At 44.2% G+C, this 25,044-nt stretch overlaps 1 protein-coding gene across 2 annotated transcripts in view; it reads left to right on the forward strand.

Annotated features, from left to right (window-relative positions):
• Window positions 1-17,314, forward strand: part of mxi1 (max interactor 1, dimerization protein) — a 45,060-nt gene extending 27,746 nt beyond the window's left edge. For both annotated transcript variants that reach the window (XM_084319253.1, XM_084319254.1), the window contains exons 4-6: window positions 8,202-8,316; window positions 10,926-11,118; window positions 13,029-17,314. In XM_084319253.1, coding sequence (XP_084175379.1) covers window positions 8,202-8,316; window positions 10,926-11,118; window positions 13,029-13,195 — 475 coding nt within the window. In that variant the 3' untranslated portion in view covers window positions 13,196-17,314. The remainder of the gene's footprint in view (window positions 1-8,201; window positions 8,317-10,925; window positions 11,119-13,028) is intronic.
• The last annotated feature ends 7,730 nt before the right edge of the window (window positions 17,315-25,044 follow it).

Genomic DNA, 25,044 nt, shown 5'->3' on the forward strand with positions numbered 1-25,044 from the left:
ACTGGCAGACAACAACATGTAATCAGCACAGTGAATAGGTGATGATCGTGGGCAAGTAAAGATAAATGGCAACACTGGTGACGCTGTAATTAAGTTACACTACACAGGTTCCTGGCAGGTGTGTGATTTTAAAAGCAGACAAAATCGGACCCGGGTCTTTTGTTGTCTTACTATCGGTGAGGGATTTGATGTTCAGCTTTCCAATCTGAACACAGGTTTTTCAGGTAGCTACTGGCCCACTCGTTGCATCATCTGCCACAAATGAAGAGGCTCCATTTGCGCGAAAACTAACGTCTATTCATCTGCGATAGGTACGTGAATTAAAGAGAGCACACAGCTCGGCATTAATCAAAGGCTAACGTTACTTAACACACGTTTCTATTCATGGACAGGGAGCGAGGCTCGTTAACAGGCTATCACTAAAACCTCAAACCTCAAACTCTTATGAAGAGGAGAAATAAGACTGGCATCTGTAGACCTACTTTGAAATAAAACACAGAAGAGGAAACATTTCAAATTTCTCACCACCTATCAGGCATATAGGTAAGCCTGCATCAGTAGTTGTAAGCAAATTAATCTGTCCACGCTGAATTAAACCCTCTATTTTCCTCTGAGACTTTCCTTTTTTTTTGTATCCATGGTTAGCTTACTGCGGGGTCGGAAACTCAAGATTAGCCACCTGCAGATGGCAGGGAGAGGCGCGGGGTGTGACGGATATTTTAGTTGATGCATTTTTTGTTTTGTTTCAGTGTCACAGTATCACCTCGATCTCGAAATTTCTTTCCCCCTCAGCAACAGGGAGCCACAGCAGAGTGGCTAAAGAGCCACGGGTTGCCAACCCCTGACCTAAACCTACCTTACACCTATCCTTAACTTAATCGCCGTGGAGTTGCAATGATCCCCCACACTGTAAATCCACTGCTGTTTATGCAACTCGCCACAGTCGTTTACAAGAACTCGGGCAATAGGCTCCATCGCTCTCTGCTAAGACACAGCCTCGTGAGATACGGCCTCAGAGGAGTTTCTGGCTCCAGAATGCAGGTATTTAAGCTCACGAGCTAGTCGTATAGTAAGCCGTAAAGGGCTTAAGGTCTTTGGCCCCTGGCCCAAATGATCAACAAGCATGTTCAGAGATTAGGACCTTTGACCTATCCAGTGAATAACACTGTATAGCCAAGAGCTTATGACCTTTAACCCTTTAGTAGTGAGACCTTTTATAGACTGTAGCTAAGTGGTGTGTGTGCATGCACTACCGTGGACAGACTGTCTGTCTCTTCCTCTCTTCTCTTCCCTCCCTCCCTCCTGTGGCCTTCGAGGCCTCTGGCTGTATGTACTGTACATATCAGCCTGTTCTGCGGAAGAGCACATAATGAAGACAAGATATTAGAACACACACCCACACACAGACACACACACACCTGTCTGATAGACCCACCGTGTGTGAGTTTGAAGGCTACATGTTAGGCTGTGCGTGACTACGGGAGCGCGGCGCGCAGCACAACACGTCGAGGAGACAGACAGACCTTGTTTTCAAGGCAGAGGAACCAGAGCGTCCAGCGGCGGCGACATCTGGGTGTGGAGGGTGTCCGTGGCTTTTTCCCCCATGTCGACTCGACTTAAAGAAAGGCGATTCTGTGATTCCGCCCCATGACCGAAACACCATGTACCTTTTTTTTTTTTTTTTTGGTAGAATTGCGTTAAGTCTTAACTCATTCAGTGCCAGGGATTAGCCTGATCCCGTTCTAGCTATGCCACGAGATAGGAGTGCGTCACCTTGTTTGTAGCACTATATTCTATATTATAGCTATGGAGACAATACTATAGTCATTTGACAGTGACTTTCTTCCGACGAACATGCAAGAAAAAGATAATTTTTTCATGCATACGTTCGCATTTGGTTATCCCGTGGTGAATATAAGTATAGTTTAGGAGTGATCCGGGATAATTCATGAAACGCTGAGTTATATGGCGCTACGTGTATTCTACTATAAGCGCTGGTGTTTCTTGCCTGGACACGCTACTATTTCCAAATCAAATGTATATAATAGGTATTATGCTTCATCATGAATGCATGGAGGGGGGTAGGGCTGGGCGATAAAACGATAACAATAACTATCGCGATAAATTATTTCCTCAAAATAAACATGAAACGTGGTCGCAAAGTTTCGATATATCGATTTTCCAAGCTTGGATATGAGCACACGCACTAACAACCAATCAGTGAAGGAGATGGCCGACAGCGAAGGAGACCCGCGCTGCACCTCTGGGTAGAGAGGTAGGACTCCAGTAGTAAACAAGGCTGGCTAGGATAATTAGCTTGCACGCCGCTATTTTATAGTTTACGTGCCGAGTGGGTGTGTGGCGTGAATTCTGAGGCCACGGTTAGAGTAGTGTGGGGTATGCGGTGGACGTCGTTGCAATGTATTGGGGCGGAACAGAGTATTTTAGGGTGATATTTAGTACATTGGAAACAAGGCTGGCTAGGATAATTAGCTTGCACGCCGCTATTTTATAGTTTACATGCCGAGTGGGTGTGTGGTGTGAATTCTGAGGCCACGGTTAGAGTAGTGTGGGGTATGCGGTGGACGTCGTTGCAATGTATTGGGGCTGAACGGAGTATTTTAGGGTGATATTTAGTACATTGGAAACAAGGCTGGCTAGGATAATTAGCTTGCACGCCGCTATTTTATAGTTTACGTGCCGAGTGGGTATGTGGCGTGAATTCTGAGGCCACGGTTAGAGTAGTGTGGGGTATGCGGTGGACGTCGTTGCAATGTATTGGGGCTGAACGGAGTATTTTAGGGTGATAATTAGTACATTGTCATGGGATACACCGCTTGCTCTGGCTAACTGCTAACGTGCGTGGACTGATGACGACATCAACTCGAGACATTCACAGCAGCAAAACAAGTCTATTAATAGCCCGTCCATCGGCGCCGGGCATAAGAAGTTAATTAAACTTGACAGAAATTATATCGACGATAATTATCGATATCGAGTTATATGAAAATAATTTTATAATTTTATCGCAATAACGTTTTTGGCCATATCGCCCAGCCCTAGAGGGGGGGGGTCGTTTTTTTATGCTTTGATGGCCAGTAACGGCATTCATGTTGAACACTACAGACGCTGATCAGCTGGATGGATATGAAAACATTGTTGGATCAAGCTGAAATTGATGTCAGATAGTCCTTACATTTGGTCGGCGGTATTCCAAAAAGAATATTCCAATTGTCTGATCGTGATTTCCAATATTGGTGTCCATCTGGTCCCAGACATAATTTGGCACAACTTATGGATAGAGTGTGCCAGATGCGTTTCGATATGGTCGGATGAAGCTATTTACTCGGCTCCGTCTAAATTTAGCGCCCGGAGGGATTTAAACGTAACATGATTTACTGCACTCTCGATACTGCCACCTAGCCGGATCTGGCCGTTACTGCACCCTCGGGGTCCCAGTATGCCTTTTAACGGCAACATACAGGTCCGTGACATTGAATAGAATATTAACTCATTGGACACCAAACCCAGATGATAGTCGGGTTAACTCGCCGACCGTTCAGCGGCAATCACGAGTATAGTCGGGTTTTAATCGTTATTTCTTTTATTAGCGATATCCATTAATTTTCATCCATCCAGCCTGATGTTATCGTTGGGAATGGGTCTGAGCTCGCAAAAGGGCAAATACCGCCCCCTACGCCTTCCGGCTGGTATTGCACTCCACTGGGAATGTTATCGTTTTTTTTCTGGGACGATCCAAGCTGTGCGCGCATGGTTTAAATAATCAGGCGAGGTAACCTGATTTCAACGATAAATCTGCGACGCTGCCCCCCCCCCCCCCTCATATGCAATGCTGTTGAACGTGGCAGTACTTCAAATGGCGATCAGATAATTGGATTATTTCTTTTGCATTACATCAGATACAAGGTAAGAACATTATATATAAATTTGATCGTTGATCTGATATGTATTTCTACCCGATCGACGCTGTATGTGTGGCTGTTTTCCGTTGGGTGGGAGGAGGGTGGGGGAGCGGCGCGCCGGTCTAAATAACATTTTGCATGCGTGCACGAGGAAGGATAATAATTATGATCTAGCGTTGATTTCAGGAAGATTCGATAATCAGCCGAAAAAATTACGTGTTTTGTGTATTCCACTAAAGGGCTATTATCGTGTCTTTTTCTGGAATTACTAGAAATCACCAAAACTATACTCATATTCAAAACAGTATAAAACGGAAATGTACAGATGAAAAAACAATCCGTTTTGTACATGTTGACTGCAAGCAACTCACTGATAATCGACGAGTGTATTAGACCCATAGCCATAATTTAAGATATATTTTAAGCACTCGCAAATCTCCCACTCCTCCCATTGATTAAAGAGGTGGCGCTCTAGCGCCCTCTGGTGCACTTAAGCGTGGCGGTCAATGAGTTAAAATCGGAAAAAAATGTAACGGACCAAATAACGAGTTTACTCGTTGTTTTGGCGCTCAACCGCTGGCGGCCAATAACAAGTAAACTCGTTGTTGGCACAGAAAGTGTTAAGAAACTTGTCTCGGTCTAATCTCCTAGAGATGTTTTACAACATGGCGGGAGTCCTTAACACTTTCTGCGCCATACCCGACATTTATCCGGTTATTTCGCCAGCGGTTGAGCGGGTTTTCATCGTTTTTTTTAATATTTTTTTTTTAATATTCTATACACTCTCACGGACCTCTGTGTTATCATTGGAACTCATTCTGAGACCTTGAGGGTGCAATGCCGGCCGAATCCTGCTAGGTGGCAGTATCGCCTACCCTTTGAAACCTTATTTCACACTGTGTGTTACATTTTATACGGCTCCGGCAAGTGAAATGCTTCATCCGAGCAACTTGGAATGCGTCCAGCACACTTGCATATTTTGTGCCATTCCATGTCAGGGACCTGATGGACATCAATACTGGAAATCGCGATCAGACAATTGGAATATTCATTTTGGAATAACTCCTAGCAAAGGTAAGGACTATATGACATCAATCCTACTTTGATCCAACAATGATTTCACATCGATCGCAACGATCAACGTATGTAGTATTCAAAACATATGCCGTTGCTGACGATCAGAGCATCACAACCCCCCCCCCCCCCCCCCCCCCTTGATGCCTTCATGATGAAACACAATACCTATTATATACCTTTGATTTGGAAATAATATCGTGTCCAGGCGAGCAACGGGAACGACTTTTGCAAAATGCACATAGCGCTCCATAACTCAGCTTCCAGGAATTAGCCCGGATCACTCTGAAACTATACAATATTCACCACGGGATAACACGCAAACGTATACATGAAAGAATTTACTCTTTTTTACATGTTGGACGAGAGATAGTGACTGTCAAATGAGCCATAGTATTATCTACATAGCTATAATATAGAATATAGATATAGCTCTGCAAACATCATGACGCACAGTGAAAATGCCTATCTTTTAGTGTGGCCCATTGACTACAGGGATGAGGGTAATCGCTGGCGCTGAATGAGTTAACAGCGCTTCACTCTCCCTCCTTATTGTCTCTCTCCTCCTCCTCCTCCTCTGAGCCGTGGCCGTGGGTAAGTGGAGGTTATCTGAAGTTTATTTTTATCTATGGGAGGAGGACGGAGGAGGAGGACGACTGTCTGTTCCGTATCTGGGGCTTGTTGCCCCCAACGAGCAGCCGACAGACGGGTCCAGACATGTTCCCCTGTCGCGTCCTGCCCTGCTCTCCCAGCTGGTTGGCAGCTCAGTCGAAGTCCACCGCGGAGGAGCGTGCACGTGCATGTGTGCGTGTGTGTGTGTGAGTTAGAAAGAACCTGTGCTGCGTCAGCTTGTGCTTAAAGGTGCTGTAAGTGGTATTTTCTTTGTTAAAATAAGTGTTAAATAGCTCTACATTCCGACAGCCATCACTGATATAGAGTGTTTGGTCAGTAACATGGGCCTCCCAGTTTTTCTTTACTTATTTTTTGCTTGGCAAAGAAATCTTGCCAAGACAAATTAGCTTACATATATTATTTGCTTAAAACTAGTTTTCTCTCTCCTGTCCTGATTGGATGAAGTGGGAATGGGATAAGGTTTATTATAGTTTACTGCAGAGCTGAGGGACTGGGAGACCCATGTTACTGACCAAACAAGCTATATCAGTGATGGCTGTCGGAATGTAGAGTGATTATTCTAACATGTAGACCACTTATTTTAACATGTAGACCACTTATTTTAACATAGAAGAAACCACTTACAGCACCTTTAAGAGAGAAAGGTGTCCCACGTGCACGCCCTGTGTGTGAGCTTGTTTTAAAGCGCATTTACAGTACAGTACAGTATGTCCCCTTCGTAGACCTAGACATTCTTCAACCGGCTCCTTTCCTATGACTTGTCCTAGTCCCGGTTCAGCCTGCTTGTATCGGCTCTGTGTGAGAGAGGAGAATGTGATTAATCACAGCCCAAGATCTCTCTCTCTCTCTCCCTCTCTCTCTAACCTCCCTCTCCCTCTCTCTGTGTGTCTGTGTGTAGACCCACAGGGTGAAGGCGGTGGCAGCGTCGGGGCAGGGCAGACACAGACACAGATAGATAGACTGCTCACTGATAAAGAGTGAATGTGGGCTCCGCTCCACTCTGCCTCGTGAATAGACCTGATTACACAGCCAGACTGATAGTTATCACCCCCGCCCCACGCACACACACACACACACACACACACACACCCTCCTCCCCCAAAGAGACTAGTGTGTGTGTGTGTGTGAGCGCATATCCTATGTCCTGTCCTGTCATTACCTTTTAGTAATACAAACAGTGCCTCCAGACGTCTTACACTAACCTATGACAGAGATGCAGGACTCTTGTTCTTTTTACAAGTAGTTTACACACACACACACACACACACACACATACACATACACATACACATACACATACATACACACACACACACACACACACACACACACACACACACACACACACACACAAAAGATGCCTTTCATATTCTTATCAGGGCCATCCAGGCATAGCTGAACCCTCTCAGCCACACACACACTCCAGCCTGCATTCACAAGCATGGCTCCACCACCTCCAGAGCAGCAGAGCAGAGCAGAGCAGCCTATATCCAGGTCTCGTCTGAGGGGCTGTCGTTTGGGGGTAGCCCTCTGGGCCCGGGTCGCTGGACTGCCCGCTCCTACTGTCTGTCTGAAGGCCCCCCCCCCAGGCTATCTGAAAGAGCAGCGCCTGCTAATGGAGCTCTGATTGTGTTATGGCCTCGATTATCTGTCTTTACCTCTCAACTCTGCCATTAGCGGGATAGATGGCACTCCGGCCTCCGTCTTCAGTCGTGGACTGTCAGAATGATGGAGGTTACAGGAAATGCCATTACACCTCCCTCCATCCTGATTTAGCTGATTACTGTTAGTTTGCGATGTAGGCTAAAGGCCGAGATAAGCTTCAACGTCGCTACGGGGGATGCTAGACCGACATACTTGGGTTGCAGTATGCAGCCGAACCACTAGGTGGCGGTGCTGCGTCGTGTTCTACAAATGGCTATATTTTCGAACTTCCTCTGGCCAGTCTTGCTTCGATTCAGTCCATATTTGTAACCGACCTGTGGGCAGTGGTCAGCTGCATGCAGGCGTCACCAGCAGGCTCAGCCAGAGCTCGGCAGACTCGTCGCAACTTTCGCAAACCACAGCACCTTGATGTCGGAGTATAAATGAAGCAGAGGAGCCAGAGGGACAGGGTACACGAAGAAACACTAGTACATTCAACTGTTGTTGCTTTTGTGGTGAATACGTCTCGCCACTACAGCCCGGGCTCTTAAACTGTAGATCCAGGACCTAAATGGGCCAATAGCCTTTTTGAGTACGGGGGGGGGGGGGGGGGGGGCTCGGGAGGTAGAGCAGTCGTCTGGTAATCCGGAGGATCCCAGTTCGATTCCCGCTCCTCCCCAGGCAGTGTGTCGAAGTGTCCTTGAGCAAGACACTTAATTAACCACTCCCGATGAGCAGGTCGGCACCTTGCATGGTCGCCTCTGCCGTCGGTGTGTGAGTGAACCATTTAATGTGTTGTGATGAGCTCTGGTCCTGGGATGAGAGAAGACATCCAGAATACATTGAAAGGTGGAGAAGAACCAACACGCCTACAACATACGATGGTTTTATCTCATCCTCTTGTTTCTCTCGCCCCTTGTTGTACAGACGAGCTCACCTGCGGCTGTGTTTGGAGAGGTTGAAGTCCCTCATACCTCTGGGACCAGAGTGTAACCGCCACACCACGCTGGGCCTGCTCAACAAAGCCAAATCACACATAAAGGTAAGGAGCAGACACCCATGTTTCAAGCCTTTAATTGCAGAGGTTTCCCTTATTTACAGTCACGTCGAGTGTACATACAGAAATGAGCAAAAAATGTAAACATATAAAATCACACAGCATGTAAAACCATAACAATAAGACAACAAGACGAGGCAAAGATAACAAAATCAATTAAAACACATACAACTTGATTGACAAAGGTTGGAGATCAAGGTTTTCAACTATGCAACAGAGGGGAGAATCTCAAGCTTTAAGGACTGTTGGAGTTCATTGGATGAACCAGACACTAGAACAGGTTCCATAGGTTCCAAAATTCCATTCCAATAATGATGTAGTATAAGGAGGTAAGCTTACCGTTACGTTAGCCTGTTGAAGGTCAAAGAAAAGTGTACCTGGGTTTTATTTTTTGCACACACGTGTGTCAGTTGAACTAGCTAATGAACTCTTTCGCTTTTGAAATCCTTCGACCTCCTCTGTAAATGTCGCAGCAAAGTGGTGGCAGGTAATGCCTGCATGCTTTCAAACAAACAAATAAAATAACAAATAAAATAAACAAGCAGTTTCAGTCCTTTATTTGCATAGAACAGGAAGGTATCAACTCCTGTTCGATCGTAGTTATTGAGTCTGTTAAATTAGCTTCACATAACTCGTGACATAATACACCGCTTCCAGATCCGTTTAAAAACGGAAAACAGGCACGTGGCTTGAGAGAGAGAGAGAGAGAGTGGCCTGCGTGTGGAAAGAGAGGCACTGTTGGCACGCATCCACATGACAGGAGAGGAGAGGCGTAGAGCTAGCATTGCTGTTGCGTGTCTCCCCCCCCCCTCTCCACACCGCTGCTGTCAACTGGAGTCTCTCCATCGCTTATTGACGGCCCGTCATTCCGGTTGTCCCCAGGGGGCATGCCGCGTGGCACGGGGCGATGGTGAGGTTAGGCCCGGTTCTCCGGTCATCGACGTGGCCCCGCTCGCTGTGTAAATGGCACTGGTAGTAGTAAACAAAGGGTCTGGCGAAGTCACCAGCGAGGTATAGACCTGTTTACAAACATACCGTGTTCCAGCCAATCAGCAATACCAACTGAGTCACGTGACTAAGTTGCCCCCTACCTGTGCAAGCTGCTGCGCTAAAAGAATACGATGGGGCTCTATGGAGAAACCATGACACTCCCCTGACTAAAAAAGTTGTTTTCAAAACAAAAACGGCTGTATGTCATTTAGCCAAATCAGCATGGCTGTGAGTGTGAGTTTTTCACTTTTTACATTTCTAGCTTTGGCATGGATTGATTGTTTAGATCGCTAGCACGGCTAACAAATGCAAATATAGTGTAGTCTGCCCCATTGTTCTGATGAGGATTACGTTCCTTTTGCCCCCTTGATGCGCGCACACACCGAGTCTGACATATACAGCGAACAGGTCTATAAACAAGGTAGTTTGAGTTGAATCCATGTGGGCCTTTTCTCTGCATCCCTGGCGGGTTCTCACTCTCTCTCGCCACTTTATAGATTCTTTATAGTCTCTGTATATACAGTAGTCTAGTCTCTCTCTCTCTTTATAGTCTCTGTATATACAGTAGTCTCTCTCTCTCTCTCTTTATAGTCTCTGTATATACAGTAGTCTAGTCTCTCTCTCTCTTTATAGTCTCTGTATATACAGTAGTCTAGTCTCTCTCTCTCTTTATAGTGTCTGTATATACAGTAGTCTAGTCTCTCTCTCTCTTTATAGTCTGTATATACAGTAGTCTCTCTCTCTCTCTCTCTATAGTCTCTGTATATACAGTAGTCTAGTCTCTCTCTCTCTTTATAGTCTCTGTATATACAGTAGTCTAGTCTCTCTCTCTCTTTATAGTCTCTGTATATACACTTCTAGTCTCTCTCTCTTTATAGTCTCTGTATATACACTTCTAGTCTCTCTCTCTTTATAGTCTCTGTATATACAGTAGTCTCTCTCTCTCTTTATAGTCTCTGTATATACAGTAGTCTAGTCTCTCTCTCTCTCTTTATAGTCTCTGTATATACAGTAGTCTCTCTCTCTCTCTCTTTATAGTCTCTGTATATACAGTCGTTTCTGGCTCATCTGTTGAATGGTGCCACTAGTGATTTGCAATTGAAACAGCCGTCCTGACGTAATTAGCATATGTATAAGATAAGATATTCCTTTATTGATCCCCTTGGGGGAAAAACGGGCGTCATAGCGGCATGGGGGAGGGGGGATACAGGTATGGGCAGGGTAATAGTAGAAAGACATACATTTAGGCAATACAATTAGATCTAAATATAAAAATGAGAAAAAATAAACCGTGTAAACAATATAATTAATTCTGAATATAAAAATGAGAAAAAAGTGTAAACAAAGGTGAAGATGAGGGTCTGTATGTCCTGTTATATTATACGTTACAATTGAAAAATAATTAGAATCTGAATATTTACTATGAGTAAGAATAAAAGTAAGCCGTATACACAAGGTGCAGTATACACGGGTACCCTACCTGGTATGATATACGCCATACGCTGTAGTCCGTGCAGGTTTTGGTGGTTTGATGTTTTTCCTCACACCTCGGTCCTCGATCCCGGTCTAACCCGTTCCCTCTCTCTCTCTCGCCTCCTGGCCAGAAACTTGAAGATGCGGACAGGAAGAGTCAGTACCAGCTGGAGTCCTTGGAGCGCGAGCAGCGCCACCTCCAGCGCCAGCTTGACCTGCTGAAGGGCGGCCCCGGGGCCCTGAGCGGCCCGGCGGAGGGGGAGAGGACACGCATGGACAGCGTGGGCTCCACCCTCTGCTCCGACCGCTCCGACTCAGACCCAGGTGAGCGGGAGGCACAGGGCACGGGCATCCTTTCTTTAACCTTTATTTACCCAGGGTAGGTTCTTTATAACCTTTATTTACCCAGGGTAGGCTCTTTATAATCTTTATTTATCCAGGGTAGGTTCTTTATAACCTTTATTTATCCAGCAAGGTTCTTTATAACCTTTATTTATCCAGGGTAGGCTCTTTATAACCTTTATTTATCCAGGGTAGGCTCTTTATAACCTTTATTTACCCAGCAAGGTTCTTTATAACCTTTATTTACCCAGGGTAGGCTCTTTATAACCTTTATATACCCAGCAAGGTTCTTTATAACCTTTATTTACCCAGCAAGGTTCTTTATAACCTTTATTTACCCAGGGTAGGCTCTTTATAACCTTTATTTACCCAGCAAGGCTCTTTATAACCTTTATTTACCCAGCAAGGTTCTTTATAACCTTTATTTACCCAGGGTAGGCTCTTTATAACCTTTATTTACAGAGGGAAGGCTCTTTATAACCTTTATTTATCCAGGGTAGGTTCTTTATAACCTTTATTTACAGAGGGAAGGCTCTTTATAACCTTTATTTACCCAGGGTAGGCTCTTTATAACCTTTATTTACCCAGCAAGGTTCTTTATAACCTTTATTTACCCAGCAATGTTCTTTATAACCTTTATTTATCCAGGGTAGGTTCTTTATAACCTTTATTTACCCAGCAAGGTTCTTTATAACCTTTATTTACCCAGCAAGGTTCTTTATAACCTTTATTTATCCAGGGTAGGTTCTTTATAACCTTTATTTACCCAGCAAGGTTCTTTATAACCTTTATTTACCCAGGGTAGGTTCTTTATAACCTTTATTTACCCAGCAAGGTTCTCTTCTTTATAACCTTTATTTACCCAGCAGGGTTCTTTATAACCTTTATTTACCCAGCAGGGTTCTTTATAACCTTTATTTACCCAGGGTAGGTTCTCTCAGTCCGACACTGTTGACCACTAGGAGCCAAATCAAATCATAAATCTAGGGCGGCCGGGTAGCGCAGCGGACTAAGCGTCTGTCTACCACCGCAGAGACAGTGGGATCGAATCCAGCTGCGGTACCTCCGGCTTGGTCGGCTGTCCATACTGACACAATTGGCAGTGTTAGCGGGTGGGAAACCCGGCGAGGGTGGGTCCTGGTCGTTGTAAACAGCGACTCCTACAGTTCGGTCGGGGCGCCTGCACAGCAAGGGAAGGATCTAGGAGAGGTAGTGTGACCTTCCACACGTTACACTCTCCCAGTGAGAGTCCGCGCTGCCAGGTGAAAAGAAGCGGTGGGCTGGGTACACATGTGTCGGAGGAAGCATGTGATAGTCTCCGCCCTCCCGGACCGACGGTAGGGGGTAGTGTGCGCAACGACCAGGAAGGGGATTGGGAATTGGCATAACGACTTAACATTGGGATGGGAAAAAAACGGAAAAAGAAGGGGGGGGGGATTAAAAAAAAAGAAATCTTAAATCTAATAACATTTATTTAAAGTCAAATATCACATGGAATAGCCCCCATGGGCTGTAGTACAAGTCTTCTTGTACAAGTCAAGAAGAAACATCACAATAGATCAGAAACAAAAACCACCATAACATCCAAATATGCGACACTCCCAGACTCCCCAGTGAAGATAAGGAACGACTCACTAAAAACCTAGCAATAGGGGGGGAAAGCACCACAGGCGGCATGGAGGAGAGAAACCACAGATGGGCTGTTCAAAGGGGATCCCCCAACTGGATGTCGATGATAATATAGTGTTGCTATGGATGATGAATGGATGGATGGAGAATAGAACAGGCAAATAATGGGTATGAATGTATATACTGTATACATGTAATGACACTAATATATATAGACAAAAAACAGGATAATTGTCTGACGTGACGTTGCTCTCTGTCCACAGAGGAGGAGATCGAGGTGGACGTGGAAAGCACGGAGTTCTCCCATGGAGAGCTGGACAGTGTGAGCACGGCCAGCACCAGCGACCTGGACGACCACAGCAGCCTGCAGAGCATGGCCAGCGACGAGGGCTACTCTTCCTGCAGCGTCAAGCTGGCCTTCTCCTCCTAGAAGCCCCGCCCGCCCATCCATCCATCCAATCACCAACGACAATAACCTTGCCCACAGCCAATGGGCATTTTTCAGTCCCTCCCTCCCTCCCCCTCAGACAACCTCCCGTCCCACTCACCAGCCTTTTGGTCGCACTCCATCCCTTGACCCCCCCCCCCCCCCCCCCCCTTTCGCTGCTGAACCCACAGCCCGAGGGGCCCTTACCGGGAGCCCCTCCTTCCTCTCCGAGCAGAACTTTGAGCCCCCCCCCCCCCCCAAACCGACGCCAGGGACCCAGCACTCGACCCGAGACACAGAGCCACTCCGTCTGATCATGGCCTGGTGATTCTTTACACCAGAGAGAAAAGTGCTTTTAGATTTAAAAAAAAATATTTTAAAGGGACATTATATTAAGGTTGATATAAAAGTCTGCGAACAGAAGTTTCTGAGGGCGACTCATTTTAATATACAGTCGGATGAATTTAATATACAGTCGGCATAATTTTTTTTAAATACACACAAAACCCCTGATTTGATCCCCAAATGCACTTTTTTTAAAGTATGTAAATAGTGAGTGTCTGCGTTCTGTGTGTGCGGGCAGGAGCTGCTGGTCCTCTGTGCGCATTTCACTGCGTCTGTTCTGCTGGACGCGGAAGAGGAGGAACAAATCGACGAACACCGCAGGGTTAACTTGCCATATCAACGTAGTTTGGCCCTTTTTGAGATGTCCTTTTTACTTTATTTAAATCCTCGTCTGACGTTTTCTATTCCCTCCGCTCGGCACCGCGAAAAGCAGCTTGGGATACTTGACTTGGTGCTATCGTGAAACGACCTCCCTCGACCGGAAGCGAGATCAACAACAACGACAACGACGAGCTTCGACAACAATCCTACAGTATCTGCCATGATGTTTCCATTCAAGCCTGGAAAGAAAAAAAAACTACAAAAAAATGGAAGAGAAAAACTACAAAACTACATTCCCATGGGATGTGGGGGTGCTCGCTTGGTGCATTTTCAAAAAGAGTGGAAATTGTAAATGTGTGCTTTTCTGTTGTTTCTCCTCCTCAATACGCAGCTACCAACAAGCTATCCTGCACTTGCCTACTTTAGAGCTGTTCATAAATATACCGGCACAAAAACCAAGACGTACAACAAAAAAGAAAAGAAAGAAAATCAACAACGAACTTAGGAATAGATGTCTATTCTTTTTCCAGCAGTGAAAAGCAATAACTCTTGTAGTAGTTTTTTTGTCTCGACAGTTTGAAATACTCCAGTTTTTTTTCTCCCCCCTTCTCTTTCAAGACACCTGTGTGTGTGCGTGCGTGTGTGCGTGTGTGTGTGGGTGGGTGCGCGTGTGACCGTCCAAAAAAGCTAATTCAACTTGCTTTGTTTTTTGTATATATATACATATACAAATAGCTTAATGAATTATTAAAATGGAAAAAAGAAAGAAAAGAAGAAAAAAAGGTAGAGATCATGGATAGAACTATTGCCTCTGTTGCTGTTTGACCTGTGTTTATTGTGTATTTTAAATTATATTTTTGGAAAGATTTCTATCTTCTTCAAAAGTGGCAGTGGACGTGGCATGGACAGTATTACTTTGTTCATTTTGCTGGTTGAAAAGTTCAAAAGTTACACAATTCTGTAGCTGCCCCTAAAGAGGAAACAAAGTTACACTTTCAAGACACAAAAACAACACAAAAAAGAAAAAATGAAATAATAAAAAGACAGAACAACTTTTACTATCCGGGTCTCAGTTAAAGACCACACCGGGGACTTCTTGTTCATAAATGCTGAGTTTTGTGCGTGTGGCACTCTCTTTATTTATTAGATTTATTTTGTCTTTTATTTTAAATAATTTTTTTTCTTGTTTTTTCCTTATTTTACATCCAAGAAAAGCTGTATGGCATTCCACTAGTCTAGTGGCATGGTGATCTGTGGTGCTGAAGACTGAAGCGGAGGGGTGTGTGTGGGCAGGGGGGGGGTGTATGATGTCATCATCGACTGTGCTGATGATGTCACTGACTTGTGTCTAACCCCTTGTGTTACCGAGGTAACCTCCTCGACCCCCCTCCCTCCAAATCACGCTTCAACCAACTGGGAGTCTCGTTTTTTTTCCCCCACTTGTCATTTTGAACTCTTGAACAAATCCTTTCGTATGTGAAAGACAAAAAAAAAATACCACCCCGATTTGAGTTTTTATCAATATTTATTTCTCATCCCTTACAGAATGAAAAAAAGTTAACTTATTTTATTTCCGTCTTATTCTGTTCCTTTATTTTTTAAATGCTTACTCCTCATTCCTTATTTTAAGAATTTGCATATGTTATGGATTTTCTTTTTCCTGTGACACAAAAAAAATAATGTTAAAAAAAGAAACCCGGCTATGTAGCCATTTTGTTTAATATTTTTCTGATGTTTTATTCAATGGACACTTGAAATGTTAATTGGGCCCCTAAGCTGCTCCTAGTGCTGAGCCTTGCCTATTTTGGAATATACCCTGTCCAGAGCCAGCCCCTTCGTTCCCTACGTCCTTGATGGTAAATAAAAATAAAAACAAGAGTTGGAATAGGTCAAAAACAAAATGGCAGCGACCCCACCTCTACATGGAAAGTCTAGCGATAACGAGGTGAAGCGTGGACCGTCGTGCAGACTCGTCCGCATGCTCGTACGTTTCCCGTAACCTCGCGTCTTCCCACGCATCTTGGGTCTGAGGAGCAAGGGGTTAATTTCTGGCGAAGTCTAAACCAATTGACCGTATTTACACGTGGCCATTTTGCTCTTATGTCACGCTCAGGTTGTGTTCCCTCCCTCCCTTTTCCCCCCGAACAAGGGTGGAAAGGAACCACAACCCGAGCACGACAATAAGAGCGTGAATATGGTCAATACCCTTTAATTGGCCAAATACTGAGCCGGCTACTACAAAATAAAGGGGTCTAAACTCCACTGTCCTCCTTTAAGAGGATCGTAGTCTCTATTAGACTTTTAATGTTTTAGTGTCAAACAAACCCTTTTGATCGTTAAGGTGTATTAGTTAGACAAAGTAAACCTCTTTGACGAGAATGACGTTGAGGTCATTGGACTTGGCATTAGATCAGAAGGTCATCACCACTGTGGTGCTCTTTATCAAGTGATATTACGCCAAAAAACAACCAGCTCCCAACGCCTCGGTGTCCTCTACTCTCTCTCTCTCTCTCTCTCTCTCTCTCTCTCTCTCTCTCCTCTCTCCCTCTGTCTCTCTCCAAGGGAGCAGATCACTTTTGCTCTGCCTCTAGTTACAAAATATCCATTTTGTAAAAAAAAATCTCTCTCCCTCTTCATTTGTCGATTTTATGAACCTGCACTACTGAGACAAAAGGGCCCATGTTTTACAACAAATAGCATTTCCACCTCTCTTCTCCCGTGTGTGTGCGCGTGCATGTGTAACGGAGGTCCGTGAGTATATCCACAGTCACGATGGACTTCATGTGTTGTGAAGTGACTGTGGCATGTAGCGGTACTGCAAGTAAACTCACTCCCCTTAAAAGGCATCCAGACCCATTACTTAGAAGTGAATTCACCTCTTAGTATAGTGGTCTGTGATGCCGCCTGTGGCGCGGGAGACCAGGGTTTGACTCCCACTCAGGGCATGTCAAATGAGACCGGTTTCACATGCATGTGTGTCGTTCGTATCCTTACAAGGCCGTGCACGAGAGATGCACGTGTGTGTGTGTGTACAGAGCTCAGCTGCTGCGTCCTGAAGAGTTGGTTGAAGTGCACTCGGATCTCAGAAACGGGCTAGTGAGAGAAAATGACTACCCCCCCCCCCTTCCCCCCCTTGATGAAATGGACCGTCAGTATGTTGTTGTTTTAAACCTACACTCCACATAGTGTCCTGTGTCTTTTTGTTGGGGGGGGGGGGGGGGGGTGCAGGCAGCTCCACAATGGTAGATTGACTTGACTGAGTTTAGGTCCAGAGAGGTCAAGCTATAGTTCAACCGACCCGAACAGGCCAATCCTGCTCCGGGATGTCCCTCCCCGTTTGTTTGGAGCTTGTGGCCATCGTTTGTAAAATAAAACAATACAAAAAAGACAAATAAAAATAAACATGCACTCTGTTGATTCTAGCCGTGTAAGTTGGAGATGCAATACTTACAATAAAAACACCAAGATTGTTCAAACCTTGACTTGCAAGTTTTTATTATAATAATTTTTTGGGGGGGGGTTTCAAGTTTGATATGAACTTTGTGATAAAAAACAGTAGATTCAGGCGCCCTGTGGCCGTGTGTGATGTGCAGAAAACATTTTATTGCCGAGACCACATGAGCATCCACCACGTGTTCACACCGCCTCAAGAGCACTTAGTTTCAGAGTATTATTAGGTAGCTTGTGTACCGAGTTCTAGCCTCAGAACCACTACGACAATCCCCTTTCTTTGAAGAGGCTGCATGACACGACACCACAAAACTATCGCTGGGATCACTTTGTGGTTTTTACACCATATGCTGAGAAGAATATTATGATCCTCGTTATTTTACAACTGACAGTTGAAATGTATCAAGGTTTCAGTATTGTTGCAGAATGTGTATATAGAGAAAGTAAATACATCTGGAAGACAAGCTCCTTGGCTTTTGTGATAGAATCAGATTTCAGAGTAGACCTATATGTCAAATTGTTGCAGCGCTCCCTTGTTTACAGCATGGACGTTATGATGGCAACAAGAGCCATTTAGTTGACAGTGCAGTAGCTGTATCATTATTGTTTTAAACCTGCTCTGGTGGATTGTAATGGGAGCCTCAAATTAAACACAACGCCGCCATCTAGTGGTCAAAGGCTGGATTGATTGATTGAAAACTTTATTAATAGAATGCAGAATGGGTACAATACAGTACGGCTCAATACAAAACAACTGCTAAGAGGATGCAGACCAGAAAAATACTTTCGTCAGGACATTTATGACATACAAGACATACAGTACAGATATACAGAACTGTGTAGTAAAAAGAGATCATAAACTCAATACAAAACAACTGCTAAGAGGATGCAGACCAGAAAAATACTTTCGTCAGGACATTTATGACATACAAGACATACAGTACAGATATACAGAACCGTGTAGTAAAAAGAGATCATAACAAATAATATACATCCGAAGGGGTGGGGGGTTCTAATAGACCTGTCGCTAAACCACGCCCCAAAATAGAATTTGTCCAATCATATCACAGCAAAAACTTCGCTGCAGAAAACTCGGTCAACACCAGAAAAGCCATTTGTGGGCTGCATCAAACCAGACGGCTGTGATCAAAACCATTGATTGATTGATTGAAAAGTTTATTAACAGATTGCAGAATGGGTACAGTACAGTACAGCTCAATACATACAATTGTTAAGGGGATGCAGACCAGAGAAAGACTTTCGTCTTGTTTCTATCAGGGTCCCCCATTTTCAATTCATCATAACATGACATACATGACATACAGATAGACAGTACTGCTACATCTGTACATTTATGACATATCAGATTTGCAAATCCAGTACTGTTTGTGATACAACAAGTGTCCAGAAAAAGAGTGTATATACATTTGATGTAGAAACTGTACATTGGAGGAGGTTGGGTGGGTGGGGGCTGTACATTGGGGGGGGGGGGGGGGGGGGGGGGGTCATTTTGGTCATTTACTGTACAACTGGGTTAGGACATTTGTAGGGGCCAGTTTTGAATTGCAGTCTCCCGTAGGTGTTCTTTCTGAGTGTTTTTGAAAGTGGGTAGTGATTCACATTCCTTTACAGCTTTGGGTAGGGCGTTCCACATTGATGTGGCATAATTGCGAAACGTGTTTAGTCCCTTGTTTGAGCCGAATCTGGGTTTAACATGATTTGTGGAGCTCCCTCTGGTGTTGTGATCGTGGTATTCACTGACCTTTGGGAAGTATTTTGACATGTACATGGGTACCTTGGTCGCATAGTGTATCTTGTAGACCAGGCCCATTGCAAGTTGCTTTACTCTGTCGTCTACTCTAAGCCATCCTAGGTTGTCAAAGTGGGCAGGGGTGAGGTGGGTTCTAAGAATCTGGTCAAGCAGTAGTCTGACTAGCTTGTTTTGAGATGTTTGTAATTTGTTTTTTAGTGCCTTTGAGGTGCTTTGGTACCATGAGGTGCAAGCATAGTCGTAGTACCCTTGAATGAGTGCTCCTGCCAGAGTCTTCAGGGTATTATTGTTTACCAGGGAGGAGATCCGGTACAAGAATCGAGTTCGTTGGTTGACTTTTTTTTATTACATTGGATGCCATCTTGTCACAGGAAAGATTAGCCTCTAGGATGGAACCCAGGTAGGTCATTTCATCTTTCCTTGTGACAATATTGTCACCCACTGTAACCGAGAAGCCGTCGGTCTTGCTGAGTTTGTTATTTGAACCGAAGAGAATGGACTCTGTTTTGCCCATGTGTAATGATAGTTTGTTGTCGGCGAGCCATATGCAGATTTTGCCTAGTTCCGAGCTGAGGGCTTTTTCAACCTGTAACTTGTTCTTGTCAGAGACCAGCAGGGCTGAGTCGTCCGCAAACAGGAACAAGTTGCAGTCACAAGCTGACGACATGTCATTTGCATAAATTAGGAATAATAGCGGTCCTAGTATGTTTCCTTGTGGAACACCACAGCTCACTGTGAGGTGGGGGGGATAGGGCAGGGGTTCCCAAACTTTTCAGACCGGGACCCAGAAAATAAGGCGTCAGAGAGCCGCGGCCCAATGCACATCGTCAGGCTTTTCTTTTTTTTCTTTTTTGCCAGGCGACCGATTTTTTATATCACTATATATCAAATATCACTTCAATCCTATTAAGTTAGTTCAATTTAGTTATTCATTTATATGTGCTATTTATGAGAGGGCTAACTTGTTGCAAAATAATAATGATAATAATAATAGCCTCATTAAAATACTATTGTTGCTTCGGTTGTTTTCAGCGTTTTATGTGCATAATCTGTCATTTAGTTTGAAATGTTCGTTGAAATAAGTAGATTTTTCGTTTTTGTTTATTTATTAAGTTAATATAAAACCATATAGTCACATTTTAGAATACAATAGAATAGAATTTTAGAATACAACTAGAAACACTGTCCTGGCCTGCTTCTAAGTCCAGTGGCCTGAAAAAAAAGAAAAAGATTTTTTTTTCTTTTCTTTTTTTAATCATCTCGCGGCTCACCTTTGGGTCGCGACCCCGACTTTGGGAACCACTGGGATAGGGTACCGTTTACCTCCACCATCTGTTCTCTCCCCTCCATTGTATGGATTGTATCCAGCTCACTGATAGACTATCAAAACCAATTGCTTTTAGCTTGTCAATCAGAATGGTGTGATTGACAGTGTCGAAGGCCTTTTGTAGGTCCAGCATGACCATGCCGCAGTATTTGCCCACGTCCACCTCTTGTTTGATGTGGTCGTTCAAATAGAGAATGCATGTGTCAGTGGAGTGGGATGTTCTGAAGCCAGATTGGAATTCGTAGATTAGATTTTTTTCCGCAAGGTACTTTTCGATCTGTTCGTATACTATTTTTTCCATGACTTTCGAGATGGATGTAAGGATAGAAACAGGGCGGTAGTTGCCTGGGTCTAATTTGCTGCCCTTTTTGTGCAGGGGTGTTACTCTCGCAATTTTGAAGTCCTTGGGGACGTGTCCCTGTTTTATGGAGAGGTTTATTATGTGTGTGATGACTGGGGTGATGGCGGCTGCTGAGTCTCTGAGGAATTTGGAGGGGATGTTGTCATGGCCAGTGGCCTTGTTAGGTTGGAGGGCGCTCAGTTTTTTGAGTACCTCATCTGTAGTTACCATTTCCAGTTTGAAGTCGTCTTTGTGGACGCCTAGGTTTTTGTAGTATGCTACTATGTGTTCTACCCCATACTGCCCTGAGTGGGAGGGTAGTTTGTTTACCAGTGTTGTGGCTATGTTTGTGAAGAAAGTGTTTAAGTGATTGGCTACATCCAGCTTGTCTGTGATGAGCGTGTTGTCCGTCTTTATGTTTATGTTTGAGAACCTGGTTTTAAGTTTTTTACTGCAGCCTAGTTGATTGTTGAGTAATTTCCAAAGTTCACATGGTTTATTTTTGTTCACTGTGTAAGAGTTCAGTTTATATGTTATTATCTACCTAATATCCGATGGTGAAACGCTGTGCGTGGGGTACCTGTAATTTGGACACCAGGTACCCTGAAAGACTGGATGGAGGAGTATATTTCATACCTTTCCCGAAGCCCAAACGAAAACTAGAGAAATGCAAGCGATACACATACACAACTGAATGTGAAGACCATTACCAAGGACACTTATGTTTGCTCAAAGGTAAGGTAAATTCATAAAGACATAATATTTGACGGCATGTATTAGAAACGTAGACCAAACTATTAGTTTGCTAACGTTTGACTTTGACTGCGAACTAGCTCTCGTATATCCAGCCCAGTTAGCTAACGTTAGCAGCTAGCTAACGTTAGCTGCCAACATGTAACGATACCGCAGATATTTCTGCATCATAAGGTTAGCTTTCTGCATCATAACGTGAGCAACGTTACCGCAAGCCAGGTGCATAACAGTGGAAATGATGACCAACAAGGACAGTTATAGATGTAATGTAGTGACCACCATTGATAGTATAAAGAACTGGATAACAGACAACAGAATACTAATAACATGAATACTACTACATGCACTAAGAATACTCGATGCACTTCAGATGCCATAGTGCCACTTGAAACCAGTAACAACAGGGACAACGATATAAACAGTAAATAAGTCCTGGACTTTTCGTTTTATCCCTGACAAGGCAAACACAAATGTTGATCTGTCAAAGTTGTTATGTTTGAGCTGCATTTTATGTATGAAAGATGCTCCATAAATGAACTATTATTATTATCTGTCTATGCTTAGCTAATACTCAGCTTTTTGTGTTTTTTTCACAGAATGAGGTGTGCTGGAGATGTTACTGCCCTCACAGAGACGACACAGGTCAACCCAAGACAGGACATGAGTGACAATGAAAGAGGTGTGATTTATGTTTTTGGACTAAAGTGAGCATCATGGAATGTGTGCAGCTTTACAATCATGTCATTAACTGAATAATATCCCTCTCTCCTCATTCACCTCTCTCCTCATTCACCTCCCCCTCATCCCTCTCCCCTTATCCATCACCCCTCTCTCCTCCCCTCTTACTCCAGATGAGGAGTGCCAGCCTGTGGGCACCAGGCTCCCCCAATGGAAGGTGGACATTTCTAGAAAGCTAAACAGAATGCTTAAATAGGAATGTTAGAGGTTCTAGAAGGTACTACTATGACATCATCACCAACGTTCCAGAATGATCGGGCAGAACTAAGGTTCTAGAATGTACTGCCATGACATCATCACACACGTTCCAGAATGTTCGGGCGGCACTAATTTTCTAGAATGTTCCTAACAATAGGTCTGTGGGTGAATTATTTACCATTACAACTACAGTACTGTATTAAGTTTCAAAAGTAAAAGTACAGTACATATTCTATAGGGTGTTCTTGTATTTCAGTGCATTCAACCCTCGATTGATCTGAAGGTTGTTAAAGTGGTCCAGTTATGCTGCTCTGTGTCCCTCAGATTGCTGGTTTACAATGTTAAAGTACTTAATCTTCATCAACAGTTGCTGATATTGCAAATGTCAACAGACCAGGCTATTAATCCATAATGGAGGTACTAGAAGAATATAATGTTAAATTACCATAGATGTATCACAACAACACATGATATTGTTCGCTATTCCAGTTTATATCGTACATCCATGTGTGTAACTGTAAATCCATGTATATTTATTGTATATATTAAAAATAGTGGCTATTTATGTACACTTTAGTTGTGGGTTTTCTTTTCTAATCAGAGTGATCTATCTTGAGAATGTGTTGTATATGCATTTATTTATATTTATATTAAATATAACTTATACTTAGTGTTATAAGAAAAGCTATGTCCTGACCTGTATACCCATTTACTGTGATTTACAGGTATTTTGGTAAATGGTAAATGGCTGTACCAAAGCGCTTTACAATTTGTTTCTCACATCTTACCCATTCACTCACACACCGACGGTGGAGGCAACCATGCAAGGTGCCAACCTGCTCATCAGTGTCTTGCTCAAGGACACTTCAACACGCTGCCCGGGAGGAGCGAGAATCAAACCGGGAACCTCCGGATTACCAGACGACTGCTCTACTCCCAAGCCACTGTCGCCCCCTATATTAGGTCTATTTTATTATTAGGTATTTTTACTTTGGTCTCTATCACTATACATTTATAGTTAGTGTAATCAATCATTTGACCTGATGTACACTAGAATGTGCAGCATACCATTCTCTGAAGTCTCACCCCTTTATGGAGGAGGAATGTTGGCAAGTGACAGCTCTCACTTTTTTCCTCATTCTAGTGTCGGGTCTAGCTCGTATACTGCGTTGGACCACTAAACTTTAAATGTATCAGCAATAGTAATCATGGATTATCGTCCTAGTTCTTGTAAACTTCAATCAAGTCAACTGTAAGTAATGCTTGAGACGTTATCTATAGCTAATGCTTGCATCACCATGGAGGTCTAAGGTAAATGTGTATCTCATGAACGTACTTTTCCACTGCATATTGTAACCCTCTCTGTCTGCTTCTAGATGAAATATTTGTGTTATCTTTAAAAAACAGGTATATTACCTGCTGTGGTAAATCTCCAGCGGCATAAGCCCCTTTCGTGACTGTGAAGCAAGGCTTGCATCACAGTCAGGAAAGGGGCTGCCTGCAGCCATAGTCAACGAGTCATTCACGGTCGGCTCTGTGGCCGAGTTTTCAAAGGGGGCGTGGCTTAGCGATAGGTCTATTGCAGCCACCCGTAGGTGCTCTTTGAGAGCGGTTTTGAAGGTGGGTAGGGATTCACATTCCTTCACGGTTGTGGGTAGGGCGTTCAGATTCAGATTCCTTTATTAAGCCATTTGTGTAAAACACATTGGTAATTGTTTCAGCGTTACAGTGTATGCGTTTTTTCCTTTCTTTTTTCACAGTAATAATAATAATAATAATTAATTAAATTTATATAGCGCTTCTCAATAACCCGAAGTCGCTGACAGTAGTCGGGAGCAGGGGTACAAACAAAGAAACGAAAGCAAAGAAACAAAAACAAAAACAACAAAGAAACAAAAACAAAAGGAACATGAGACCATGGGGGGAACAGGGGAGACAGCCTGATAGCACAAAAAAGGACTGGAGACAGATATCAATCAGGTTGGAGGGGAGGGGGGGGTTTAGGGGTGGGGGGGGGTTGAAGGCAAGGGAGAACAGGTGGGTTTTGAGGCGAGCTTTGAAGGTGGAGAGTGTAGGGGAGTCTCCGATGGACTGGGGGAGGGAGTTCCAGAGTCGGGGTGCAGTGCGAGAGAAGGCCCGATCTCCGAAGTTTTTAAGCTTGGATGTCGGGACCGTGAGGGAGGCAGTGGAGGAGGACCGGAGGGAACGGGTGGGGCGGTAGGGGAGAAGGAGATCAGTCAGGTAGGGGGGGGCCAGGCTGTGGAGGGCTTTGAAGGTGAGGAGTAGTGTTTTAAAGTTAATGCAGTGTTTGAACGGGAGCCAGTGGAGGGAGTGGAGGACAGGAGTGATGTGTTCGCGGGACCGGGTGTTAGTGAGGAGGCGGGCGGCTGAATTTTGGACCATTTGCAGTTTATGGAGGGAGCGGGAGGTGATACCAGTGAGGAGGGAGTTGCAGTAGTCCAGGCGGGAGGAGATGAAGGCGTGAATGAGGGATTCAGCAGCGGGGGGGGAGAGGCAGTGACGGATTTTTGCGATGTTGCGGAGGTGAAAGTAGGATATTTTTACGATGGAGCATACGTGGGGGTCAAATGAGAGGGTGGGGTCAAGGA

The sequence above is a fragment of the Notolepis coatsorum genome, assembly GCF_963971535.1.
Source record: "Notolepis coatsorum genome assembly, chromosome: 7".
Taxonomy (NCBI): domain Eukaryota; kingdom Metazoa; phylum Chordata; class Actinopteri; order Aulopiformes; family Paralepididae; genus Notolepis; species Notolepis coatsorum.